This window comes from Passer montanus, unplaced genomic scaffold, assembly GCF_014805655.1.
Source record: "Passer montanus isolate IOZ18808 unplaced genomic scaffold, ASM1480565v1 scaffold31, whole genome shotgun sequence".
In the NCBI taxonomy this organism is placed as follows: Eukaryota; Metazoa; Chordata; class Aves; order Passeriformes; family Passeridae; genus Passer; species Passer montanus.
Window position 1 is genome coordinate 1,606,019 of NW_024367819.1, and position 24,170 is coordinate 1,630,188.

Here is a 24,170-nt window from a genome sequence, read left to right on the forward strand (position 1 = left end):
ACAAATATTGACTTCAAAAGTTGAATGAGAAAGTTAGTTTAAAACATTCCAAAACTCAATAACATGGATTTTCTCATTAAAATCATCTGCTGTATGGAAGTTCCAAAATATGACTGCTGTAGCTATATTTTTGAACAATACTAGAGTGGACTGGAAGAATCCTGTCAATCATGTTAGATTTAGTAAATTGATTAAATAAAATATAATTTCAAAAACTGAGAAAAAGAGGCTAGGAAGACCCACAAAAGTTAATCAAAACATAATAAAAGAAGCAAATTTTAAAAAGAGTTTCAACATTTTAAACTGATGGAATGTCAAAGTTCTAAAGTATAGTCTTGGTCTCAATGAAGAATTGCTGTATTTCAAGCATGACCTAGTCTGAACTACCTATCCAAATCCCCAAAAACTTCTGAGAAGTTAAATATATATTATGCATCATGATTTTTAAAAATTTTTTCTTCATGTAGAATGAAAAATACTGCCTTAATCACACTTAAAATCTACTCATTTCATCTTCAAGGATTACATGAGTATAAGATCAGTCCAAGTATTTTTCCAAGTGAAACATAACTAAAAAACCCTAAAAAAATCCAATCAAACATCACACCTCAGTGAGTAAACCACTTTTTCAGGCTATAAGTAAATTTATTAGGAACTTTTTGAAAAGGGAAGTTAGCAATGAGATGTCCTAGGTATTTAATCCTTTTTGGCACCCAGGTCAATTACATCCCTCTGTACCTGCTTTGCTAATTTTAATAAGTAAGGTTTACCAGTTTTATCTCATTAAGCTTCTTTAGCATGCAGCTGATGAGTATTTCACAACAAATTTTTAATCTTTGCATTGATTCTATTTAAAAAAGGGACAACGCTTAATTTAGTTTACCAGTCATTTCTTTAAAATGCTACTTTGTAAATTTATAGTTTTAACCAAAGACACATAACATATTTTAAGATTTCTACACAGGAGGATTTCTACACAGCACAGAATAATTTAAATGGTTACATTTAGAGCATATAATTTTTCCATTATATCACTTTTATTGAAAATAATCAGAATGCAAGAGTTTTTCTCTAGCTGGTCAGTGGGGTTTGTTAGAAGGATGTTATGTATGAAATATAAATATGGCCATTTTCAACTGAGGTGTAGAGGATTATAGCAAGACTAAACATTCCTTGTATTGAAGAGCTATTCTATGTAAAAGATACAAATAATATATATATGTAAAAGACATACACAAGAATAAAAAGCAAGATGAGTATGCAGTAAAACACACTGGGTAATATGCATTAACATTACCTTTTATATTACTGTGCTGTTGTCTCTGAGTGCAGTAGTATATCCTGAAACACCAATTACACAATGATTCTCTTAGAAGTTCCTTTGTCATTGTTCAATATTTCTATAGTATCTCCTGGGAATCTATAATCATCATGACTACTGCTTCATTTAAGTAAGCCCTCGCTCCATTCTGATATTATTTTTAGTTACACCATGTTTTCAGCATCACATAATCCCAGGTCCATTTCTAAAAACAGTTTGTTATTTTGTATAGGAAGCTCTTACAAGAACAAGTAGGCCTTATGCTTAAAAAATTAAAAAATAATAGAAAGGAAGAAAATAAACCAAATGCAGTAACTGTCACATTTTCTATTTTTGAATTTGCTTATCTCAGTAACCATTAAACTACAGATGTGTAAAAACAACTAAAGAGAAGCAGCTCTCATCTTTCAAGTTTCAGCAGGAAATATTTATATTTTCTCTTTTGCATATTTTCCCTGGTTTCAGATGTTTATAAAAAGAAGCTATAAATGACTGGTTTGACTTTGACACAAGCTTTAAAAACAAGTTTGCTAACTTGCAAAACTTCAGAATTCTAATTGTTAATGTGCACTCTATTTTAAAATGAATTATTGAGTTAGCTTTAAGAGAAAGATACATTTCAAATAAATATTTCATCCACAACTCCATATTTTACAAGATAGAAGTAGAATTCCTTTTAGTCAAACTAAGCATGATGACAGAAATTCCGTAACTAGAATACTTTCAATATTTCTTTTTGCATTAGCCACTATAACGAAAGAATTTCAAAACCTTTGTAAATGTCAGAATCTTTTTTAAATGCAGAATTTTTATCCTAATTTAAGTTCTTTCTTATTTTCATGCAATAAAATGTATTTGTTATGAAATAAATAAAAATATAGAAAATAAGAGTTCAATGTCTACCAACATTATCTTAAGTCATCAAGGTAAAAAGTCAAAACCCTCATTTTATTAAGTAGTCAAAATAATAAATCTTTCTAGGATATTTTCAAATAATTTTGGACTATTTGGATTTTTTTCTTTCACTTTTGGGCATTAAGTCTGTTAAGGACATGTGTAGTATTTTTATTAGGAAAATATATAGAAGTATTTATAAGTATTTTGCATTTGGCATGAGGCAGAACTTTAAAAGAATAGTATGAATGGATGCTTTAAACTTCATATTTCTAACGTTCAAAAGAAAATCACTAGAACACCAAAAGAATCTAATTTAGATCATTATTATTTTTACCTTAAATTCTTTTATGCATTGTCTACACATTCATCTATGTATATAATATGGACATCATCTTCCTAGCAAAAAGGATGTCTGCAAGGAATTTTTTACAGCTCTGGTACTGTAAACAGGTTATTTTAGGTTTTTACAGCTCCACTGATTTCAAGCTGCATGTTACAGTAGTGTTAGGATTTTCCTGTATGTTGTTCACTCCACAATCAATATGTATAATTTCTCTGAAATTTAAATGTCCTTTTAAAACTAATATTATTCTTTGCTGCAGACGGAAGATAAAATAAACACATAAAATACAATATAAGTAATCACATCTAAGACTAATATGAATCTACTGTGTGTATCATGGGATCATAGAATAGCTTGGCTTGGAAGGGACCCTAAAGGTATCTAGGTCCCTTGTAGGCCATGGGCAGGTACACTTTCCACTAGACCGGGTTGCTCAGACTCCTTCCAACTCAACTTTGAATGCTTCCAAGAATGGGGTTACTTCTCTGGGTATCCTGTTTCAGTTCCTCACCATCCTCAAACTCAAAAAAAGAATTTCTTCCTAATATGCAAACTAAACCTACCCTTTTTCAGTTTAAAACAGTTCCCCCTTTTCCTGTCACTAAAGACTCTTGTGAATAGCCTCTCTCCCCCTTTTTATTGGGTCCTTCCAGGTACTGAAAGACTGCAATCAGGTAGCTCTGAAGCCATCTCTTCTCAAGGCTGAACAATTCCAATTCTCTCAGCCTTTCCCTACTGGAAATGTGATCCGTCAGCCTAATTTTTTTATGGCCTTTGCTGGACTTGCTCTAACAGGTCAATGTTGTTCCTTTTCTGGGAATCCCAGAGATACTTATGCACCATTCCAGGTGGTCTCTCACCCTGCTGGCCAAGATGCTTTTGATGCAGACCAGAACATGTTTGGCTTTCTGTGAGTGCACATTGCTGGGTCATGTCCAGCCTCTCATCCACGAGCACCCTCAAGTCCTTCTCGGCAGAGCTCCTCAATGTTCATGCCTCAGCCTGTGTTGATATGGGGCATTTCCCTGATCCAGGTGCAGCCCCTTGCACTTAGTCTTGTTAATCCTCATGAGATTCCTGTAGGGACAGTTCTCACGCTTGCCCAGATCCCTCTGGATGGCATCCTGTCCTTAATATGTGTCAATCACATTACTCACTTGGGGTCATCTACAAGTTTGCTGAGGCTACCCTTGAGCCCTGGTCTATGTCATTAAGATATTAAACAACACTGTTCCCAGTAAAAACTCTAGAGGGACACTGCTTGTAACTGATGTCCATTGGAGCACTGAGGCATTGGCAACTGCACACTGGATGTGACTGTTCAACCAGTTCATTAAGGACCTAACAGTCCACCTAACAAATCCCTCTCTCTGCAATTTGGAGAAAAGAATGCTGTGGGAGACCATGTCAAAGACTTTACAGAAGCCTGGCTAGAAAACACCTGTAACATCTTTGTGAATATTTCAAATAATTCACAAATTTAAAGTTTACATTGAACGTTACAGATAACATATCAAGGTACAGTGGCACACTTTTTCTCCTTTTTGGTTTCTGTTCCCTCTCTTGTGTGATCTCTTGTGTTTTTGCCACTGTCCTCTGAACCCAGAAGAAGAAAGTTTAAGGAGCTAAATCATCATATAGATGGATTTTTCAAGATCAATATTCCCTTTCTACTACTTCTTTTCCCTGATTCAGATAACATGAGGTTAGATGCTAGAGCTAGTGTTAGGGAAGTGCCAGGAATATGCAAAATATAGCAGGTAAAAGCAGGTGAGACTCTTTCATCCAGCTAAATAATCGCTTGACATATTCATTTTTCTTCAGCTACAAAATCCTTCGAACCTAAACAGGATTCCCCACTTTCTTTCTTATTTTTTCTCTTCTTTTGAGATGGGAAAAAAATTTGATTTCTTATTAAGACCCCACAAATCTGAGGCAGCACATTGGGAAAACCAGAACGATTGAGTCACCTGATACGAGTAACAGCTGATTCTTGGTGCTACAAGAAATTGAGGTTTTGTACAAGTGCTGTCAGCAAGCAAAAGTAACTAGTGTTTGCTGCTAACACAGGAAGGTATAAACAATTTTTTTATTTCTGTCCTGTGAGAACTGAACCACTGTCGACTCACTGTCAGTCTGTGACCTCTGAGCTCCCTTAGACCTCCAGCTGCTGACCTTCCACAGTATTCTGGCCTTAAATATTTTTCATAAGAGAAAAGAAGGTACCAGAATTCCAAATGCAGCAATTAATAAGCAGAATAAGTAAATTTTATACCACTTTATGGGACTTTAGGATTAGTAAATTAATTGGTCTAAATTTTGGAGGCGCAGTTTTAAGCTGACTACAAACTCATTTCCTACTACTTCATAGAAGACTAGAACAGCTCTGCTCCATAGATATGCCATAATAAGTTCAGCTACTGCAGCAATGGATGTTGAAATGTCCATTGGAATAGCCTTGGAATGACAGTCAACTTGCCAAACGGAATGTTCAGATCGTGATTGTGTTAAATGTGCCTCCCCTTTCTATCTCTTTGATAGAATCTCTTTCTATCTCATTGCAAAACTGTTTGCCAGGCTACAATATTGCAACAAATTTATTATTTCCCATTATCTATGTACACTGAAAGCAAAATAAAATGAAAGAACAAAAAAACCCAAAGCAATAAACTCTCACTCCCCCCAAAACAGAGACCTGTGCATCTCTAAATTAGAGCTTGAAACTAGCTTTAAAAGCTCTTCTCTCATACCTCATTAAATATTTTTTGATGCATTAATTTTCCTTACCTGTATTTCATTAGATTTTCAGCCATAACAGCAAAATCTGTGAACAAAAGCATAATGCTCCCAGAATTTTCATATCAGCACTTTTACTTACACTGCAGGGAAATACAGTAGGATATGGTCTGCCTGATTAGAGATGCTGTCCCTCTGACTGGATGTTAAATCCTTTCATGGCTTCACATCTGAAAACCAAAATTATCACTTACATTCTGAAACAGCATGTTGTTTCAGCCAGTGTCTAAACCTCTTGATACCAACATACACCCTCCTATACATCTTTTGATATAAACATAGTTACCATTCACAACCATGTGCAACCTGTTTTCAGAGCCACAGTAAATGGATTCCTATGCACAATGCCAGTTTATAGGCACCTAATTTATTCCCCTATGAGCCTCTGAAGCTTCCAACCACCAAATAGTTTTCCTTGTTTCAAGACATGCTACAGAATAAGACTTGCAGTGAGACCCTTCTCACATTTATGGGACCATATTGAAGCCTGCAGCAAGAAAACTGCTGGTAATAATGACTGGAATTACCAGCACCAATATTAGGAACCCCTGTGTCTTTTTCAGAAGGAACATGTCAAACAGAGGCATATGTGTGTTATAGCCTTCATTACAACTAAAATATTCCAGACATTAAATTATACAGTTTAGTATTGGACAGATTATGCATTAGAAGTGCTAACATTAATGTCACTGTTTATATCAAGCCAATGCAGAGTTCTTTTCTGAAACCATGCAATTATGTTACTTTATGTACACTTTTAGGGGTCTGAAAAAAATCCTTTAGATGTCTGAAAAAAAAAACCCTTTTCTTAATTTAAAAATTTTTGAGAATGGGATTTCTCAAATGCTGGTTTTGTAGTTGCATGGGAAGGCTGGTTACACAGATCTAAGTCAAGAATTGCAAGTAACTAGATAAAGGATGAATGTGTTTGAGATTTTTTTCATATGTATCCATAAAAGAGATCTTTGAAATTATATTGAGAAGTATAATTTTTTAACAATTATTATTGTTTGTTAGATTAAAGTCTATCTGGGATGCTTAGTTAATCTAATCTATTGAATGCAGAATATTTTCAGTTTTTTATTTTAAAAAGACAGCTTTTTGGATGCCTGAGTACACACCTTAGTTGCTAATATTATGCAGTTGAGTGTAAAGTTGAGGATTTTATTTTTAATCATACTAACACCTGCAAGCATCTATTTTGAAACTAATCATAGAGAGAGGGTTGTTTCCATTGATCTGTTTTTCCCTACCAGATTTCTGCATAACTTCTAAGAATCTTTAAAACATATAAGTAAAACAATACAGATTATATTGGGTTCAAGATAAAAAACATTTTTTTTCCAAAATAATATAAATTAACTAATCATCACACAGAGAGAACACACATAAAGATGCTTGGACATAATTTTCAGTCTTCCAAAAAGATAGCAGTCCTATCAAACAGATCAATCTCTCAGAAAACAAAGGTCTAGATTCCAAAACCTTCATTTATCCTGTAAACCTCTTTTTTGTGAGCTATCTCACTCCACCTTAATCCTCAATTTTAGCAGGTTTACTGGGAAGTTAAAGCTTTACCTCATGCAAATCTGGATGATTAGTACCAATTCAATTAAAAATTATTTAGCTGCAGAATTCCAGCAGCCTAAGAGTAGAAAACACAGGAAAAGAACATTACCTGTCCCCAAGAAGTCCACTATTTACCTTAATAGATATGATAAAATATCTGTCCATAATGGATGCAGTATTATTAAATAAAAAAATTACTCACTTAAAATGTACCTATATATACATGTTTATATACATATACACACACATTAGATACATAGTTTGTATATCTTACTTAAATATGTTTTTTTTTCAATTAAATCATTAAAATAAGTATGATAATTGATTGCAAGTTTATAGCAACACAGAAGATGAATTATAGGAATGGCAGGTACATGTGTGCTTTTCTTAGTTTGATTAATACTTCAGCTTGAATTCTGTTATAAAACAGCATTTTTCCTTCTTACCAATCATATAGTCATTTTTGAAATTTTCTGTACCATACACAGCATTCAGAGAGTCAGGAAAATGAAGGTAAGAAAAGTGTTATCCTCCAGTGTTATCTGAACTCTCTTGTCTGACTTCTGCTTATTTGAAAAGCGCTTGATATTATTCCTACTGTTACTCATCTTTTAGTAAGCATGAGAACAAATAGGTTACACCATTACTCATGTATTTTTCTCAATATCTTTCAAAATGTACATCTGCAAGTTTCCACAATGACAGAGATCCTGATGCTCACATTTACTTAATTTTGCACTACCTTACCAGATGCCTCAGAACACTTTCCAGAGTAGCTTTTTCCTACAACCTCATAGATGCATAACTGAGATCAAGAATGATTAAGACCTGTACAAGTAACAGTTTTATTCCTTATGCAAGTTGCTCATATCTTCATATTCAAAATACATTGCTCACACTTAATTGGAGATTAAAAATAAACAACCCCCTGCACCAAACCAGAACAATACAATCTAACTTAATATCCCCAAAGTATGTACATGTGTGAATATCTTACATTTAACTGCCAATAAACTCCAAATTGTCATCAACGCTTCCTGCCAGAAAGCCAGCTCAATAGCAGTTACTTCATTCTATTCCAAGACCAATGATAAATAACCTGTGATAAATTAGGCTATGTACACAGTAAAAAAAAAAAATGAAAGCTTTATTTCCTCATAAAGTCAAAATATGTGACAGTCGTGAAAAGAAATTACCACACGCCTAAAGGGTAGCCACCTTTTTAGTTCATAGATGTGGTTTAGGAGAGAGGAAGGTTAAAAATAATATTATATTTCATGGTCCAGAAGACTGATACTGACTTCATGACTACAATTTTAAAAGACACCTTGGTCAGGAAGGTATGTCTACCTGAGGAAAATAAACAAACTGTTTAAAAGCATATGTCAAATTAATTTTCACTGAATCTTAATCACCACAATGTCTAAGCATTTTCAAGTTGGCTCAGGCATTTTTAAGAGTATTTTGCAAGCAAGTAACTTATAGTCAGCACCTTTAATTTTCTTCATGCCCATTTGTGAAATATGTCCAGATGAGATTGTCCCCATGATCGTTTACTGTCAGTAGAGTCTTGCACTAAATCACCAATGAACTTTCAATTGATTTGCAGGCATAGTGAAAGCTCAACAGTCTTTAGCAAAACACGTTTGCTTTTGAATCATTTGACACATTATACTTAAGGCATTTGAACACTTTTGAAGGTAAATGAAGTGCCTAGAGACAATAATAGCAAAATCTCTTGATTGACCATACTTAATATTCTAGACACATACCTACACCAATACACTCACACATATATAGGTACTTACATTCGTATTTACTTAAATAGACGCATGCACACGCTAGAAGTGTTCTGCATTTGTGTGAAAATGATACTCTACTTAATGTAACTTTACAAAGCAAATAATTGAGATAATTCTGGAATTTATTAATTTGCTTTGTTTTAGACTCCATTTCTCCTCAAAATTATAGGTCTTTATTGTTATTTTAACAGACAACATCCAGAGTATCTAAATATCACAGAAGCAAGAGATTTTCAAGAATCACATATTGTAAACTAATGTAAATTTAGGGCTGCCATAATACTTCATTGACTGCATTTTTATGGAAATTGCTGCTTTCCACAGCTGTATTAATGTTTAAAGAGACAAACTTTATCACTACCCAAAAGGGAGTTCCAACAGATGACAAAAATGATCCCAAGTAACATAAAGATGAGGCCAGCCTGCCATTGTAAAAATTATGTTCTTGCTCATGGTCAAAAAAGAGATTTACATATGGCTTAAAATGCACCTGTTTGCAGATCTGGCAAAAGTACAAACTCTGTAAAGGTTCTCATTAATTTGTATATAGAGACTAATTTTGAAGATACAAAGGAGAGTAAAATTCTAGTTCTCATTCATAGATAGAAATTCAAAAACTCATAAACAGATACATAAGCTGAGCTCAAAAAAGGAGCAAATAAAAAATAAGTACAGAAAGTCAGCTTGCTCCTTCTCAAAAAAAAAAAAAAATCATACATTTTAGTGGTGCATTGCAAAATACAAAACAGTACAGGCATGTACATCAGAACTGGATCTTTGAAAACTGTTTCTTTAAGCTTGCTTTTTTATTTCTTTTTTTTTTTTAAACTTTATAGAATAATGACTTAATCACAGAAATGTTATTTCTTCACTACTCTTAGCTTCCTTCATTCATGTAGTATAGCTTTAAGATGCTTTTTGCTTTGGCTTTTCTCAAAAGCAGTTGTGGTCTTCCAAAAAATTTCCAAAGTTCTTACTTAAAACCCTATGAATAAAACTAAAGCCTTCTTTGAAACTGCTGGCTAGGAGTAGGGATTTTTAACCAAGAGGTAAGCATGTTGCAGCCTTTATGAACTGCAGCTTCTCTTAATAAGATCAACAGGGTGAACTCTTCCTATGCTTAATTATAAAAAGAGCAGAATGTTGTTTCTCTCTTTTGGAGTATTCCAGAAATTAAGATGAGGCATAGGCTGAAAACTGCCACTCTCATCTTTAAAAATGAAACAAGTTGTGGAGCTGTTGTGATTGACCTGTCATGGAGGGCAGCTGCCAGTTCATACAGGTGGCCCATTTCCATGTCCCCTGTGGGCAGATTAGGAGTAATCAGGGTGATTTATGGCCATACTACAGCATTACTTGTGGCTCCTTCAACATGTCAATTTCATTAGCAACTACTTCTTGTTAGATCAACCCTCTGTACATACAGCAGCTTCAGACCCATAAACACATTACTGGTGAATTTCACCATTTTTGTGAATTAGAATTTTGAGGATAATTCTGTGATTAAGTATTTTAATAGGAATTTAGCGTATTTTTAAACATAGACTGTAAACATTTGTTCTGCCTTAAAAAAAGTGTTTTCTAATTGTAAAGATGTACAGCGTATTGAACAAAATCAAGACTTCTAAGTTGCAAGTCATTTATTAAGGATGGCAGATAATTTTTTACTGTACCTCTTTAGTCATTAGAAAATGAAATGTGAAAGCTAATCTGCGTTAACACTTAAGAGTCTGACTACCTTTTTCCCTGTTTCATCTCTGCCATTTGATTGCACCAGTATTACTGTTTCAGAAGTAACTTTAAGGTGAGAAGGGGAAAAAGCAGCTTCACAAAAGAATAAACTTGCACAGAGTTGTTCACTCACCAGTCCTTCAAGTTATTCCTCATTCTTTTTACTGTTTCCCACTTGTTATTGCATCCATAATGCTTTTCAAATTCTCATGCAGGGCATCTGATGCATTTCACAGTTACAATTACTGCCAAAGGAAAACTAAAGTTACTGTATCAAGGTATCAAACAGTAGGAGGGTGAGTGCGGGAGACTTTGTTCAGCTTTAGCCATTCTTTCCTAGTTCAGTTTCTGACATTATGTTACAATGGTGTATGTATTTTATTCACTGCAAATGCAGGCAGATTGTAGACAGAGCAGTTTAGTCACATTACATCTCTCTGTGTGGTGAGACAATCACTAGCACTTGGTTCCTGCTCTAATGCAAGCTCAAATAACACAATCTAAAATGGGGTTTCTTTCTGTCATAGGAAAGGATGCAGTAAACAAAACCCCAAACCATCCCAATGCAACACACACAAGTAATTATGAGCATTGTTTCTTCATTTTGTTTACAAAATATAAAGTACTGTTTCTGAAGTAAAAGTGTGCAAAAATAGCATCTTGTATTTCTGAAATGAGTGGTTTGGTCCATCTGCTTTTACTGCTAAGGACTGAAATGGAGAGGAGAAAGTAGGGAAAGTAAGGCTACAGTAGGCAGCATAGCTTGGTGTTCTTAAGTCTTTCACAAATTTCTTTTGGTCACATTAGCAGGGATTGCAGTGACTCTTTACCTATACCACAGTGGTGTAATATTTGTGATTCCTGGGTTCCTGAGAAGGAGAGAAAAGAGAAGGTCAGTGGATATCAAAAACAAGGACACAGTAAACATGTACAATAGCTAGTATATCAGCTGATTTCTCAATCAAAAATTTTGTGAGACAAGAGATACAAAAATAAGACAGCATGTTTTCAAGTGAAACTAAGCTTCACCTCATAACTATGTAATAGATTATCAAAAATCATTAAACTTGGTAAAATAGAATTAATAAATTATTTATTGTATGTCTACTTTTATGCCATCTTTTTACCTTCTCACTCTTGTCTTTTTAAGATATTTCTTCTCAATGTACATGACTGAACTATATTTTAAGGTCCTTTCTACTTTTTCATTTTAATGCTACTGCTCTTTTGAGTCTAGCTCCTGAGGTTGCTTACTTATTCTAAGTTGGCTTTATATTTTTTTGGTTATGCCCATTTACTCTTCTGCCTTGGATCATGTATCTATTTACCTGTTGAAACTTGCTCCTTTTCTGCTTTTATTTGTTATTTTCCTTTCTTTTACAAAATCTTTCATGCTACCAACCTTCTGGCCCTTTCTACATAAAAGGAAGAATAATCTAGAGAAAACCTCACTAAATTGTGGTCATGTAAAAAAGAGCAGAGTTCACTTTGTGGTTTGCTATTATTTTATCTTTCTAGGTAGGTTTGTCTTCTAATAAAAATATAAGAGTTGTGATAAATAATATCTCAACCTTATTTACTCCTGTACTTCACATATGAAGTAGTCAGAAGGCATGTCATCCAGCTGATGTGGAAATGAGATACTTGGTGCCTAATGAGATACTAGGGAGCCCAATACCTCCCTAAACTTTTTAGGCTTGGGTTAGTGCCGCATAGCTTCTCTTCTATCATTTGTCTAGTGAATTGTCCTGTTCTCCAGACAGAAACAATCTTCTCCCAAAGACAAAAGTGGTTTAAAACCCCTCAACATTTCTGTAGCTCACTTAAAATTTCACTCATGTTTTCAGCAGGGGTATCTCCAGACTACATCTGCATAATCCTTGGAGAGATATTGTTTGAGCAAACTACATGTCCATTCATAGTCTTTGGGCTTCTAGACATACAAAATTATCCATTTTACCTCCAGAGGTTTTTCAGAGCTTACCCAAATATTTTTCACTTCTAAAAGTAATTCCATTCTAAAGTCTTCGCTCTGTAAATAAACTTGATGAACAGCAGATTGTCATTGTGTTTGAAAACAGGAAGCAAGCATAAGAGCTTCTCCTTTAGGGAGATAAAGTCCTTCCTGCCTCTCCAGTTACCCCAGCTGGTCTTCTATTTCTGAAAATGAAACAGACTTTCTGCACATACACAGACAAAACTCCTCTGTAAGAGTCAGAACTTTTCAATAATTGCCAGTTTTGACAGAAGTCAACTTAAAAAAAATAGAAATGAAGCTGTCTCATAATGTAAAAAACATCCTGTTTCAGCATTTTCAGATTCTTTTACTTCCAAACAACTTTTTGAATACTTTATACTTACTAACCAAAGCCTAAGCCTTCTTATTTTTTTCTTAAAATCAGAAGTTTGAATTGTTCTGAAATACTAATTTTATAAAAAAATCTGCCATTTTCTTATTCAACATTTGTGGTAGAATCTTGAAGCACATGGTACTAATAACAAAATCTGCTAATTTTCTTCTCCCAAGATGGACAGCACTGTTTAAAATTAAGGTTACAGAACAAGTTATCAGTAAAACTAAAATTTTCCAGTAGATGCAGATATATCCTTCTGACTGGCAAAAGCTGTTGTAATTCATGTCAGCCAAAAGAGCCAAGTAGGAACAAGAGTTGCATGCTAAACAGCATGACTTCACATCAAAAGATAGCAAAATATGTGCCTGTCTTATCTAGTGGAAGACCTCTTTTGCACTGCAACAATCCTCCTCAAGCTATTTACTTCAGTTTTGCAATGGACTCTGGTATCATGCTGGGAGACCTAATTATACCAGAGGGATTCTTTCAAACACTTAATAGCACAAAAAGAATAGAAAGCATTTTAAACATAATTCATAAAAGCATTCTTATTTAAAATGTTGTGGGTTTTGTTTTGTTGGGTTTTTTTGTTGGTTTTGTTGTTGTTTTTTTGTTTGTTTTTTTCTTTTTTCAAATCTATGGCTCACTCTTCATGATTTCTAATTATCTGTGTATGTGACACTAAATTCTACACTTAAATATGAAGGGATGCTCTCTCTAATAATTTTCCTTTTTGGGTTCTATAGTTGTACATGCACTTACATGATTTTTTATGCACACACAAATATATGCAGAAGCATGCCTTAACACATCTATGGCTCACTCCTCATGATTTCTAGTTATCTGTGTTAGTGACACTCAATTCTACACTTAGATATGAAGGCATGCTCTCTCTAACTCTAATAATTTTCCTTTTTGGGTTCTACAGTTGTACATGCACTTACATGAATTTTTATGCACACACAAATATATGCAGAAGCATGCCTTAACACAGATCTAGATTTGTCTTCTCTCAGGTTACCTTCAAAGTTTACCTTGTCCGCTTTGCTGCCCCTACATTAGGACCCATACATCATACAACATATATGTTATCAAAGTGCTTAAGTTTCGGGACTTGCTGCATGTAGGGACATTAGGACCCATACATCATACAACATATATGTTATCAAAGTGCTTAAGTTTCCATTCTCAAGACAAAGAAAAGAAAAAGAGGAAAAGGAAAAGGAAAAGGAAAAGGAAAAGGAAAAGGAAAAGGAAAAGGAAAAGGAAAAGGACATACCTCTTGAGAATTCTGAGATTTACTTACCAACCTAAAATGGATTAGAACTTGCTGGGTTAGATTGGGTTGAAGTGGACTTGGCTTTGCAGACTACTTAGACTGTTATTGCAGTTATTTTCACATTTTCTGTGTCATTCTTCACACCAATTTGCTCTGTGGCACATTTGATCATGGCTGGATGCCAGAAGCCCACCCAACTGCTCTCTCACTCCCCTGCTCAACAAAACTGGGAGAGAAAAGAAAATGGAAAAGCTCATGGGTTTAAGTAAAGAGTGAATGATTACTTAACAATTACCACATTGAGGAAAACAGACTTCACTTGAAAAATTAATTTACTGCACAATAAAAATAGAGTTGGATGGTGAGAAACAAAGGTAAACACTAAAATAATTTCCCCCACTCCCCATTCTTCTAAGACTGTACTTGATTCCTTCATTCCTGCTGTATTCATCCAGACAGCCTATTTGTACTTTAAATCAAGCTCATTTTCTCTTAAAAATGTAGTAAGAGGCTACTTGTGAGGTAATATAGTCTATAAATAAACAAATAAATGATCAGATCATACTGTGGCTGCCATTCAAATAGGGCAAAGATAAGGCCTACTTTTCTTTAATTAAAAAGTTTTGCCCGTTTACCAATTATTCCATAGGTAATATTGAGTTCTTTTATATCATTTCTTTTATTTCACTGGCATTTCTGACCCAAACAGCTAAGAGAAGTTTCTTATCTCATGAAAGAAAGTTGCACAAGTACTGTCTATCATTTGTGAACATCCTTCTTTTTGACACAGCAGACTGTTGGCAAAGAGTTAACTGCCTGCTAACATTGAATTTTTTGAGGCTATACTCTTGTTAATAATTTTTCACAGTTGTACCATTAGTTTAACAGAAAAAAGGAGATTTGTAATACTATCTTTTCACCTCATGAAAAGTTTTTGTATGGTTACATCTTCTGTACTCTCCTCAGCAACCATAATTATATGGCACTTGAGCCTCAGGAAACAGACAGACATTCCAATGAGACAAACACAGAAGTCTCTTGAAGACTGCCCTAAGCCCTGTAATAACTGCTCTAAAAAAGAAACAAACAAAAGCTAACTAAAAAAAAAAAAAAATTCAGCATTTTTTCTCTTCACCAAAACAATATACTGGGAAAATAAAAAAAAAGAGCATTCATGTGCATTTGGTTGCTATAACCATACTCAAACTTCTGCGTCAGTCCCATGACAGTGCCTAGATCAGGAGGCCACAGAAAAAACCTTTCATAATCATAAAGGTATTTTGGGTTGTTTTTTTTTTGGTGATGGACAGCAAAATTACTCTCGATTCTTAGCTTCTATACGCTACAACGTCACACAGTATAAGCACATTGTTCTATTGATTATGGTTTTTATAGGCTAACAAGGGATATTGACTCTTCTTTCCCTGTTTGTCTTGAGGAAGCAGGGGATATAACTTGCTTTTCTGAAAGCAGATGGGAGTAATGGAACTTTACGATTATCAAAGAAGTGTCTTGATTTTTTTGTCCAGATGAGCAGTTCTACTGGACACTGCAAGTGATTAAAATGTCCTTAAATATTATCTTCTTTGGGATAATCTTTACAGCTCAGCATGGCACACAGATGACATCTAGCTGTTTAACCAGGCAAAAAGTAATACAGATACCTGATGGTAAAAATCGTCTTCAGAGTCTGATGATTTCTGACAAAGCATTTTTACAACATTTTTGTACTGGTTTGTTGCAGAGAAAGAAGTATTCATCCTCACTTGATATGTTCTTCAAATAACCTAAAATATTAGGAATTGTTATGTAGGTAAAACTATTATTTGTAAAGCTGTATTATGTACTATGAAAAAAATAGTTGTGTCTAATAGGACCTGATAATAATGTACCCTCACAAATCTGTTTGATTAACTCTGGATTTCTACTTTTCCCAGTCCCTGGGATATGCTCAAAAGAAACAATAGAAATTGTTCACTTCAATATCATTAATCACAGGTAAATGAGGGTCTTCTAAACTTACAGTCAAGGCAGACATTTTCCTGCAAGTTATCTGAGGGCACTTCAATCTAGAGAGACTGAAGGTATAGAAAAAGAGGAATAGGGAATGATATCAATTAAGTAGACAGTGTTTACTAGAACTTTTCCTTGCAAAGAAAGTGAGATACCAAAAACAAACCCAAACAAACAAACAAAAAAACCCCCAAAAACACAAAAACAAAACAAAACAAAACAAAACCAAAAAAAACCAACCCCAAAACCCAAAAAATAGAACCTCAAAAAAAATAAGGTAAAGAGCTTCTTCTCAGGCAGCCTTCTTCCCCTGGCAAGGAGTCAAGCACCTTTACACCTTAGCTATTGGGCTGCCTCCATCTATCTAGACATTTGTCAGCTCTAGATTGTGTGAACAAAATGCATTCTGACATCTAAGTACTAAGGAAAATAAAAGCTTGTGAAGGATACCTTTGTGCTTTTATATCTTATAAGAAAGGCTTTACAGAAGCTTTCATTTGCTTCCAACCCGTAAACTACACCAAATTTATTGGCTCACAGTACTCATAATCCCATATAACCTATATTTTCTTTTTGATGGTCACATGAAGGGTAAACTATTGTCACATAAAATGAGCAAATGCCAGAAAAACATCAGTAGCATTTAATGTCTTATATTTGCCAAATAACTTTGACCAAAAGAGAAAAAAAAAACCCAAACAAACAAATAAAATCCCACAAATAAAATTTCTTCTTGCAAAACTATTTTTTTTTTTTAAATAGAACCTCAAAAATCAGTTTAGGATGAGACAAAGTGTTTCATTGAGCCAGAATTCAGAAACTTGACTTTTTTCGTCTGAGCAGAAAATGAGTATGGGGAAATTTGATTAAAGTTTATTTATTAATTAAGCCAAACCTTTAAGTGAACAGTTTCAGCTGAGGTTGTGTTATTGCCAGAGAACAGCCTTCATACCTGTTTGATCACCAAAAAACCTAATGCTGTGTTGGGTTTCAAAGACGTGTCAGTCCTTGTATGTTATTAAACTGAAGCATGAATCTTAAGTGAAAATGATTTTAGGTCCAGTCACTAGGAAGATGGGATTTTATTTTACTGTCTCTTGAGTAGGGTAACTCTGGATTGTTTCAGTGTATATTGTTTGATTTCTTACTGAATTCAATACTGCAACAAGTTTATGTGTTTTATAAGAAGTAGATGCCTTCCTAAAATCTGCTGATTCTTTGCTTGGTACCCATTTAGGCACATCTGTTATTCAGGTGACAGCCACAGACGCTGATGATGCCAACTACGGGAACAGTGCCAAAGTGGTGTACAGCATCCTCCAGGGACAGCCATATTTCTCAGTGGATCCAGAAACAGGTTAGCAATCCATTCGGTCTCACTGGAAACAAAATAAAAGTATGGGGGGTTTTATTCTGTTAAAATAATATTAATGCAGAAAAATTGCTTTTCTTGGTATGACTAAGATTTCCAGAAGATGCTTGCTAACTGGAAAGGCCAAAAGTTAAAAAAGAAAAAAGGTGTAAAGTACTGTAAAGGGTCTAAAGAATCATCAAAATTAATCACAAGCCTATTTTACAGCAGGTTCTGGGAAATTAATCAGTTTACTTTTGAAAAACATAAGTAGCAGCTGGACATTTTCATACTATAAGGTAAAAAAAAAATCACACAGGCAATTAAATATTTCTAAAAGTTTGGAATCGATCCCTGACCACTGATTCTTAATCAGTTCATTTTTAACTTAAGCTTTTTTTTGAAGCTACATTATGATTCCAAGAGGTATGGGAACTGAACCAAGTATCATTAATGCTTTCAAGTTGAAAAGAATGAATTGAAGCCTTTGTCACTGTTATGCAAGAAATTGGATAAGAAATAAGCACAAGCTAAAAAAAACAAAACAACAAAATAAAACAAAACAAAACAAAACAAAAAAAACCCCAACAAAACAAGTGTGGATTATGGATATCTATGACTCAAAATTAGTGTTCAGAAAAGAAAGATGTCACCAGAACTCTCCTCTTCCAAAAATCTGATCCTAAGGCACTCAAGACTCAGTAGGCATTGCATTAGTTTTTCTTGCATGTTATCAAAATTATTCTGGTTTTCTAACTGAGAATTTAAGAGAAATTCTCTCTATAATCCCTGAAATTCCTAATCCATTGAGAGTGCTCAGATGATGGCTAACTTTCTGTTGAAACAATTTGGTTTTTTTTCTAAATACATCAAAGACATAATATTCAAAAGATAATGAATGCCATGGCTACAATTTTAAAAGGGAGCATAAAGATTTTGCATTGGATAAAAGTGTTTGGGTTTCCCCCCTTTTTCAATCTCTCTCTTTTTTTTTCTCTTTTCTCCAGTCCCCTACTCACAGATCATTACCAGTCATGAGCAGGGAAACAGGACCAGTACCACATGGGCAATAACTGATGGCAGCAAGTGTTTAGGCAGTCAGAAAGTAAGGGAAACACGCAGCCTCTCATCTTTGGTTCAGGGATTATTTTTTCATTTTAATCCAATTTGCTGTTTTATGTTACATGTATTAGCAAGCCTAGGTATGATAATCAGAACCTGGTAATCCTGGCTCAGAGATAAATGTCATAACCACGAAGCTGCAAAGGTTTTTTCTTTATTTCACTCACTTGCTAGAAGTATAAATCTTCCAGGGTTGCCTTTTTTTTTTTTTTTTTTTTTGCAATATCAAACTGAGCCTATAATGAAAGCCTTCTTCTGAGAAAGAAAAGGAAGTGCTGTGAATCCTTCAAGCAGAAAAGGATACTATGCTTACATTTTACCATTTCACAAGAGAAAGCTCTGCTCACTCCAACTTTGAAAAGCCACCAGTCCTCTAAATAAAAATAAAAATAAAAAGCTTTTCTAGGTTTTCAAAAAGGAAGTTTAATAAAAAGTGGTGTACAGAACTTTTTTGTACAGTACAGAAAACTTTTAGTTTTCTCACCTGAGACTTTTTCTTCGTACTACAAAAGCGTCTGAAACATTCAAATTACAGTTATGAAATCCTTCAAATTGGGCACCCCAAAATAATTTTTCAAAACTAATTTTAGACTCTTGTCCAATTTTTTTTATTAGCTGTAATTCCAGCTGATTTACAGCAGACATCACTGAGCATCAAAATCTATGATCTATTACAGCCCAGAATAATGAGTACTGGACATGTTAGAGTTCAGCCTTGTGCTATAATATCAAAATGCCACCAGGGTTGAAGATTATATAATATAATAAATAATAACTGGGGACAGAAACTGCAAAATTTCATTAACTCAATTAACATATTGAAATTTTTGTCATTAAAAGAATAATCAAATAGATTTAGCAAAACAAAACCAATGAATAATCTGTTACATTTTTTGTCTTTTTTTCTTAAAATCACATTAAATAATCCAGAGATTTAAAGGTTTATTGCAGTACACCTTGTACACCTTGCTGTGGATTAGCATCTGCACAGAGTATTTGATGTGAATCCATCTAAGTGCTCTGGGATTATAGTGAATGGGACTTCTCCTTCACCACTCTGTCTCTGCTTTTTCTTTTCGCTCCTTCAAGGCATAATCAAGACTGCTTTACCAGACATGAGCAGAGAAAACAGGGAGCAATACCAAGTGGTCATCCAGGCTAAAGACATGGGAGGCCAGATGGGAGGATTATCAGGGACCACCACCGTGAACATCACACTGACTGATGTCAACGACAATCCACCTCGCTTTCCCCAGAGTATGGAGCATCTAAGAGTTTGGTTTTCCAAAGAACCTGTCAAAAATCAGCTGGTTTGCTTTGGCCATCTGGAAGTTTTGTGGAAGTTTTTTTTGTTTGTTTTGTTTTTGGGTTTTTTGTCACTGTTTTTGTAGTACTTTCCCACTGCTGTGTCTGTTTATTTTGCAGCATCCCAAGGCAAATGGGAATCTCTGCCTACATTTTTTTAATATCAAATTATCTGTTGGAGTAATAAACTTCTCATTCTTACTCTGCTTACAGAAATATAAACTGTAACAATAATTTAGGCCAACTGCAGGGACTTTAGAGGAATTTAATTGCAAAACATAAAGATCTGTTCTTTAATGCTTTTAGTTTTTTGTGTTGAAGCAAGCAAATACATTTCAGGTTTTCTAATGCTCTGACTTGAACAGGCAGCGTTGATCAGGTCTTTTGTTCTCCTGGCAGTCTAAGCATTTGGTTTACGTACTAGTAATCTGTGTTCAGTTCTTGAACGATTTTGATAATCTAGGCCAGTCTGACACAATAAAATAAGGTTTTTAAAAATTTCTTTGCATAAGGAAAAAAATAGCAAATAGCAGAAAGCTGCACAACACAGAAAGCTTCAGAGTAATACCCTAAAAAGTCTTTTTATCCTAGGCCAGTGTTTAAATCCAATCTCATGTTGTTACAGTCAGTGTCTGATAACTGTTTGATAGGCTGCAGATAGGAGAAATTTACAGCCTCAGTTCAGTGCCTGCCAGAAGAGTGTTCACATAATAAAATTTGAATTGCTTGTTCACACTGATGAGAGACCTGGCTCTTTACAGATCCGCTAAGGACTGAACAAAGAGAGCTGATTTATAAAATGCTCTCCTGGACTTTAAAAGCACTTCAGTACCATGGCAATAAGTACACCCAGAATAGTACAAACTGTTCAACATAGTGCAGATAAAAAAAAAATATATATTGGAAAACTGACAGCATGGAAGAATGGATCTTTGGAATTATAAATTACTGTTTCATTCTATCCATGATAACACATTGCTTTAAAAGAAGAGAGGGGAGGGAAACTCTCATAAAGAAATATAATTTCAATTCACATTCAGAATTCACTTGATCAGAGTCACCTTCACACGATAAATTAAAATATCAATTTTTAACTGAACTTCCTGTTCGACTTCATGAGGGGATACTTCTTAAAAACGTATAGCATGATGCAGCCTATAGTATTTTGGCAAATAGGAATTCTGGAACCTAAACTATAATTTATGGTGGCACATTGCACTGTAAGCCTCCCTGTTGAATAAAATAAAGTAAGATAAAAGAAAGAATGAACATATAGAACTGCAAAATAATTTAAGGTTTCCAGTCCCCTTAGCCTGTGTTCTTAATGATGCTCTTCTTTCAAAATTAACAGAAGCCTCAAGTCTATGAATGTTTTTCTGATTATTTCAATAAACTTTGGGTTGGGAACTTTTAAAAGAAATTTACACAATTTAACATTTGATGCTTCACACAATGTTCTCCCTAGTATTCTACCTTGAACATTTCTGAAACACATTGTGTGGCCGGCCTACAGAAGGCCTGCTGTGGGATCTTCCGATGCTGCAGTTTCAGTTGTGCTGATGATCCTTCCCTCTCATTTTCTTTTTCCTCAGCATGGTGTTTTTTAATATTTTCTAGGAAATCATAGAAAGAGAAATATCAGGCAGATTTTATTCCTTATTAGGTATTTAAGAAGAGGGGTACACCTTCAAAAAACTGTTCTGGAAGTTTGCTTTTTATGAAAATATTTGTCTTCCATTTTCTCTTATGTGAACCAACTATAAGTAAAATTGTTTCCCAAAGAAGAGGGTGAACAGCAGTTGCAAGTAACACCAGTTAATATCAAGATATTTAAGAGTCAAAAATTAATTTCTTAGAGGGAGTGGAGAAAGTAAAATGGCACTGTGAAGTAGTGGTTGTTCAGTCTCCATCAAGAAGAAGCATTTTCTGTTTTGTTTTGTTTCCTAAAAGTAGTTGTGCAAAATTAGAAGACATAGACCTAAATGGAATTAAATTGGTACTGTAATGAAAACCTTACATATTTGAATTCTATTGTACTCTGAACCAAATAGCCATCTCACATGCTGAAATGTGTGGCATTCACACAGCACCACAAAAATAGGAATGCTTTCAAACAAAACAGCACTGAAGGGAGGTATTTATGTGGAAGGAGTAATAAGTACCATGACTGAACCTGTTCTTATGGTAGATCTGGCTCAGCTGCCAAACCCTTGAATTTGTCAAGGGTTCAGGGCTTGAAATTCATGGTGTAGCTGCCAGGAATCCTACCTTTCATCCCATTTGCAGACTGGGTCGAGAGAACAATATACAATTTAGTCTGTGTGGATCACAGAAAAATAGGCTGAGTTTACAGTTACAACCTTGAATTTGTAACAGCAATCACAATTTAGCATCAAGCATTAGATTCCATTTTGCTACATATCTATATAAATATATTTTCAGGCACTCTCTTTTGTACTTAGTTTTTGCAACTGAGACAGAACTCATACTGCACTTAGAATTTTGATATATTCCTTGTATTAAATGGATCAGGTCAGGATCTTTTAGGTGTTTTAAAAGGGTATGTGAATAGAGGGAATAGGGTAATTGCAACAAAGAGAGTTGACTGTACATTACTACAAGTCAATACAATTTATATATGTCCTCTTCCGAAACTTTGAATAAAGGTTGTACACTTTATTAAGTGCTAATTTTGTCAGATACTTAAGGTATTTATCCAATGCTACTACTTCACTCAGTAAAGTAATATGAATTTACATGAAAAAACAGATCAAAAGAAGCATCAGATTCTGGCATGTTATGTGCAAAATCTGAACCCATCAGATTAGTTTGGATTTTTTTTTTTACATTTTCTTGGTAGCAAATAACAGGAAATACTGAATTTGAATTTTTTTTTTTCTTCTTGTTAGTGAGGAAACATCTTCTATGTCTGTTTCTTCCTGGTAAAGAAATCCATCTATTAATAGTTTTTCTGCTACAGCATGGCTTTGAAATCAGATTTTTTTTAAATGTTGTCAGAAAATATGTATGAATTCACTTTTCATATGCACAAGCAAGAGTAAAAGGTCTGTGTAATCAGATTTCTTTCGAGAAGACCCTGATTATAAAAATAGCAATACCAATTATCATGAACATATAGCCAAATGCCCTTTACCATGACTTTAGCATGTATTATCAATAACAGATGAATTTATTATTTTCAAACAGAATACTTACTGGAATATATTTCAAAATAATTAAAAGAAAAGGTTATTCTATTATAGTCTCTTTCCAAAATCCTCACTTATTTCTTCAATTCTTGTTTGAGAACAACCTTAAGAGAACAAAACAAAATCCTTTCCTATTTCTAAATATATCTAGGAACATTTCTAGAGAAAAAAAAATATACTGCTAATAATCAGAGTAAGAACTGGTATCTCACTGTTTAGTACCTTCTTTGTCCCTTAAAACTGAAGAAAAAAACAAAGAAGAAACACAGTGTTATATGGCTTTGAAGAATAACTTGAATTTTTTTGACAGTTTGTCAATCAACTCCAAATCCTGTTTTAAAGTTTAATGTGATGACTAGCAGCATTTTTGTTACAGTGTTTGGAACTTCTAGTTATTTTAAAAAATCTAGGTGAAATTGAAGATAATTTTTATTCAGAAAAAAAATATATTTCTCAAAACAATAAATGTTTGATTTTGCTCTTCTAGGCTCCTACCAGTTCAGCTCTCCTGAATCTGCACCACCTGGGACTCCTCTTGGCAGAATTAAAGCCAATGACCCTGATGTGGGAGAAAATGCAGAGATTGAGTACAGCATCTCCAATGGGGATGGATCAGACATGTTTGATATCATCACTGACAAGGACACTCAGGAAGGGATTATAACTGTCAAAAAGGTTTACTTTTTCTCCCTCTCTTTTGTATGTACTTAGCTCTTCAGGTGTTATGGTTATTTTTCTTTTTCCAGGGGAAGGGAGGGTAGATCTCACAAGGGGTCAGGCTGCCAAGGAGCTGTTGTATTAGTTTTGTTCTTCTCTTTCTTCAGCAGGTATCTGTTATTTTCAACTCTCAAGGGAAATTTACTGGCATGTCACTTCACATAAAGCAATATTTCAGGGGCTGCTGTCTGTTCAATATATAGACTCTCACACACAGTACTTTCAAATTAGGGCAGTGAAAACTTGGAGAGGTTCAGTTCACAGTGGAGTTTATCAGCTGATTGCTGTTCTAAGACTTACAAGAGTGGTAGGCTTACCTGGAGCTTGATGAATTTGCACGTCCGAGACAACTCTCACTCTC

General features: G+C 34.4%; 1 protein-coding gene across 2 annotated transcripts in view; it reads left to right on the forward strand.

Annotated features, from left to right (window-relative positions):
* CDH9 (cadherin 9) overlaps positions 1 to 24,170 on the forward strand; it is a 97,055-nt gene that overhangs the window by 54,577 nt on the left and 18,308 nt on the right. For both annotated transcript variants that reach the window (XM_039714803.1, XM_039714802.1), the window contains exons 4-6: positions 17,343 to 17,462; positions 19,668 to 19,835; positions 23,580 to 23,767. In XM_039714803.1, coding sequence (XP_039570737.1) covers positions 17,343 to 17,462; positions 19,668 to 19,835; positions 23,580 to 23,767 — 476 coding nt within the window. The remainder of the gene's footprint in view (positions 1 to 17,342; positions 17,463 to 19,667; positions 19,836 to 23,579; positions 23,768 to 24,170) is intronic.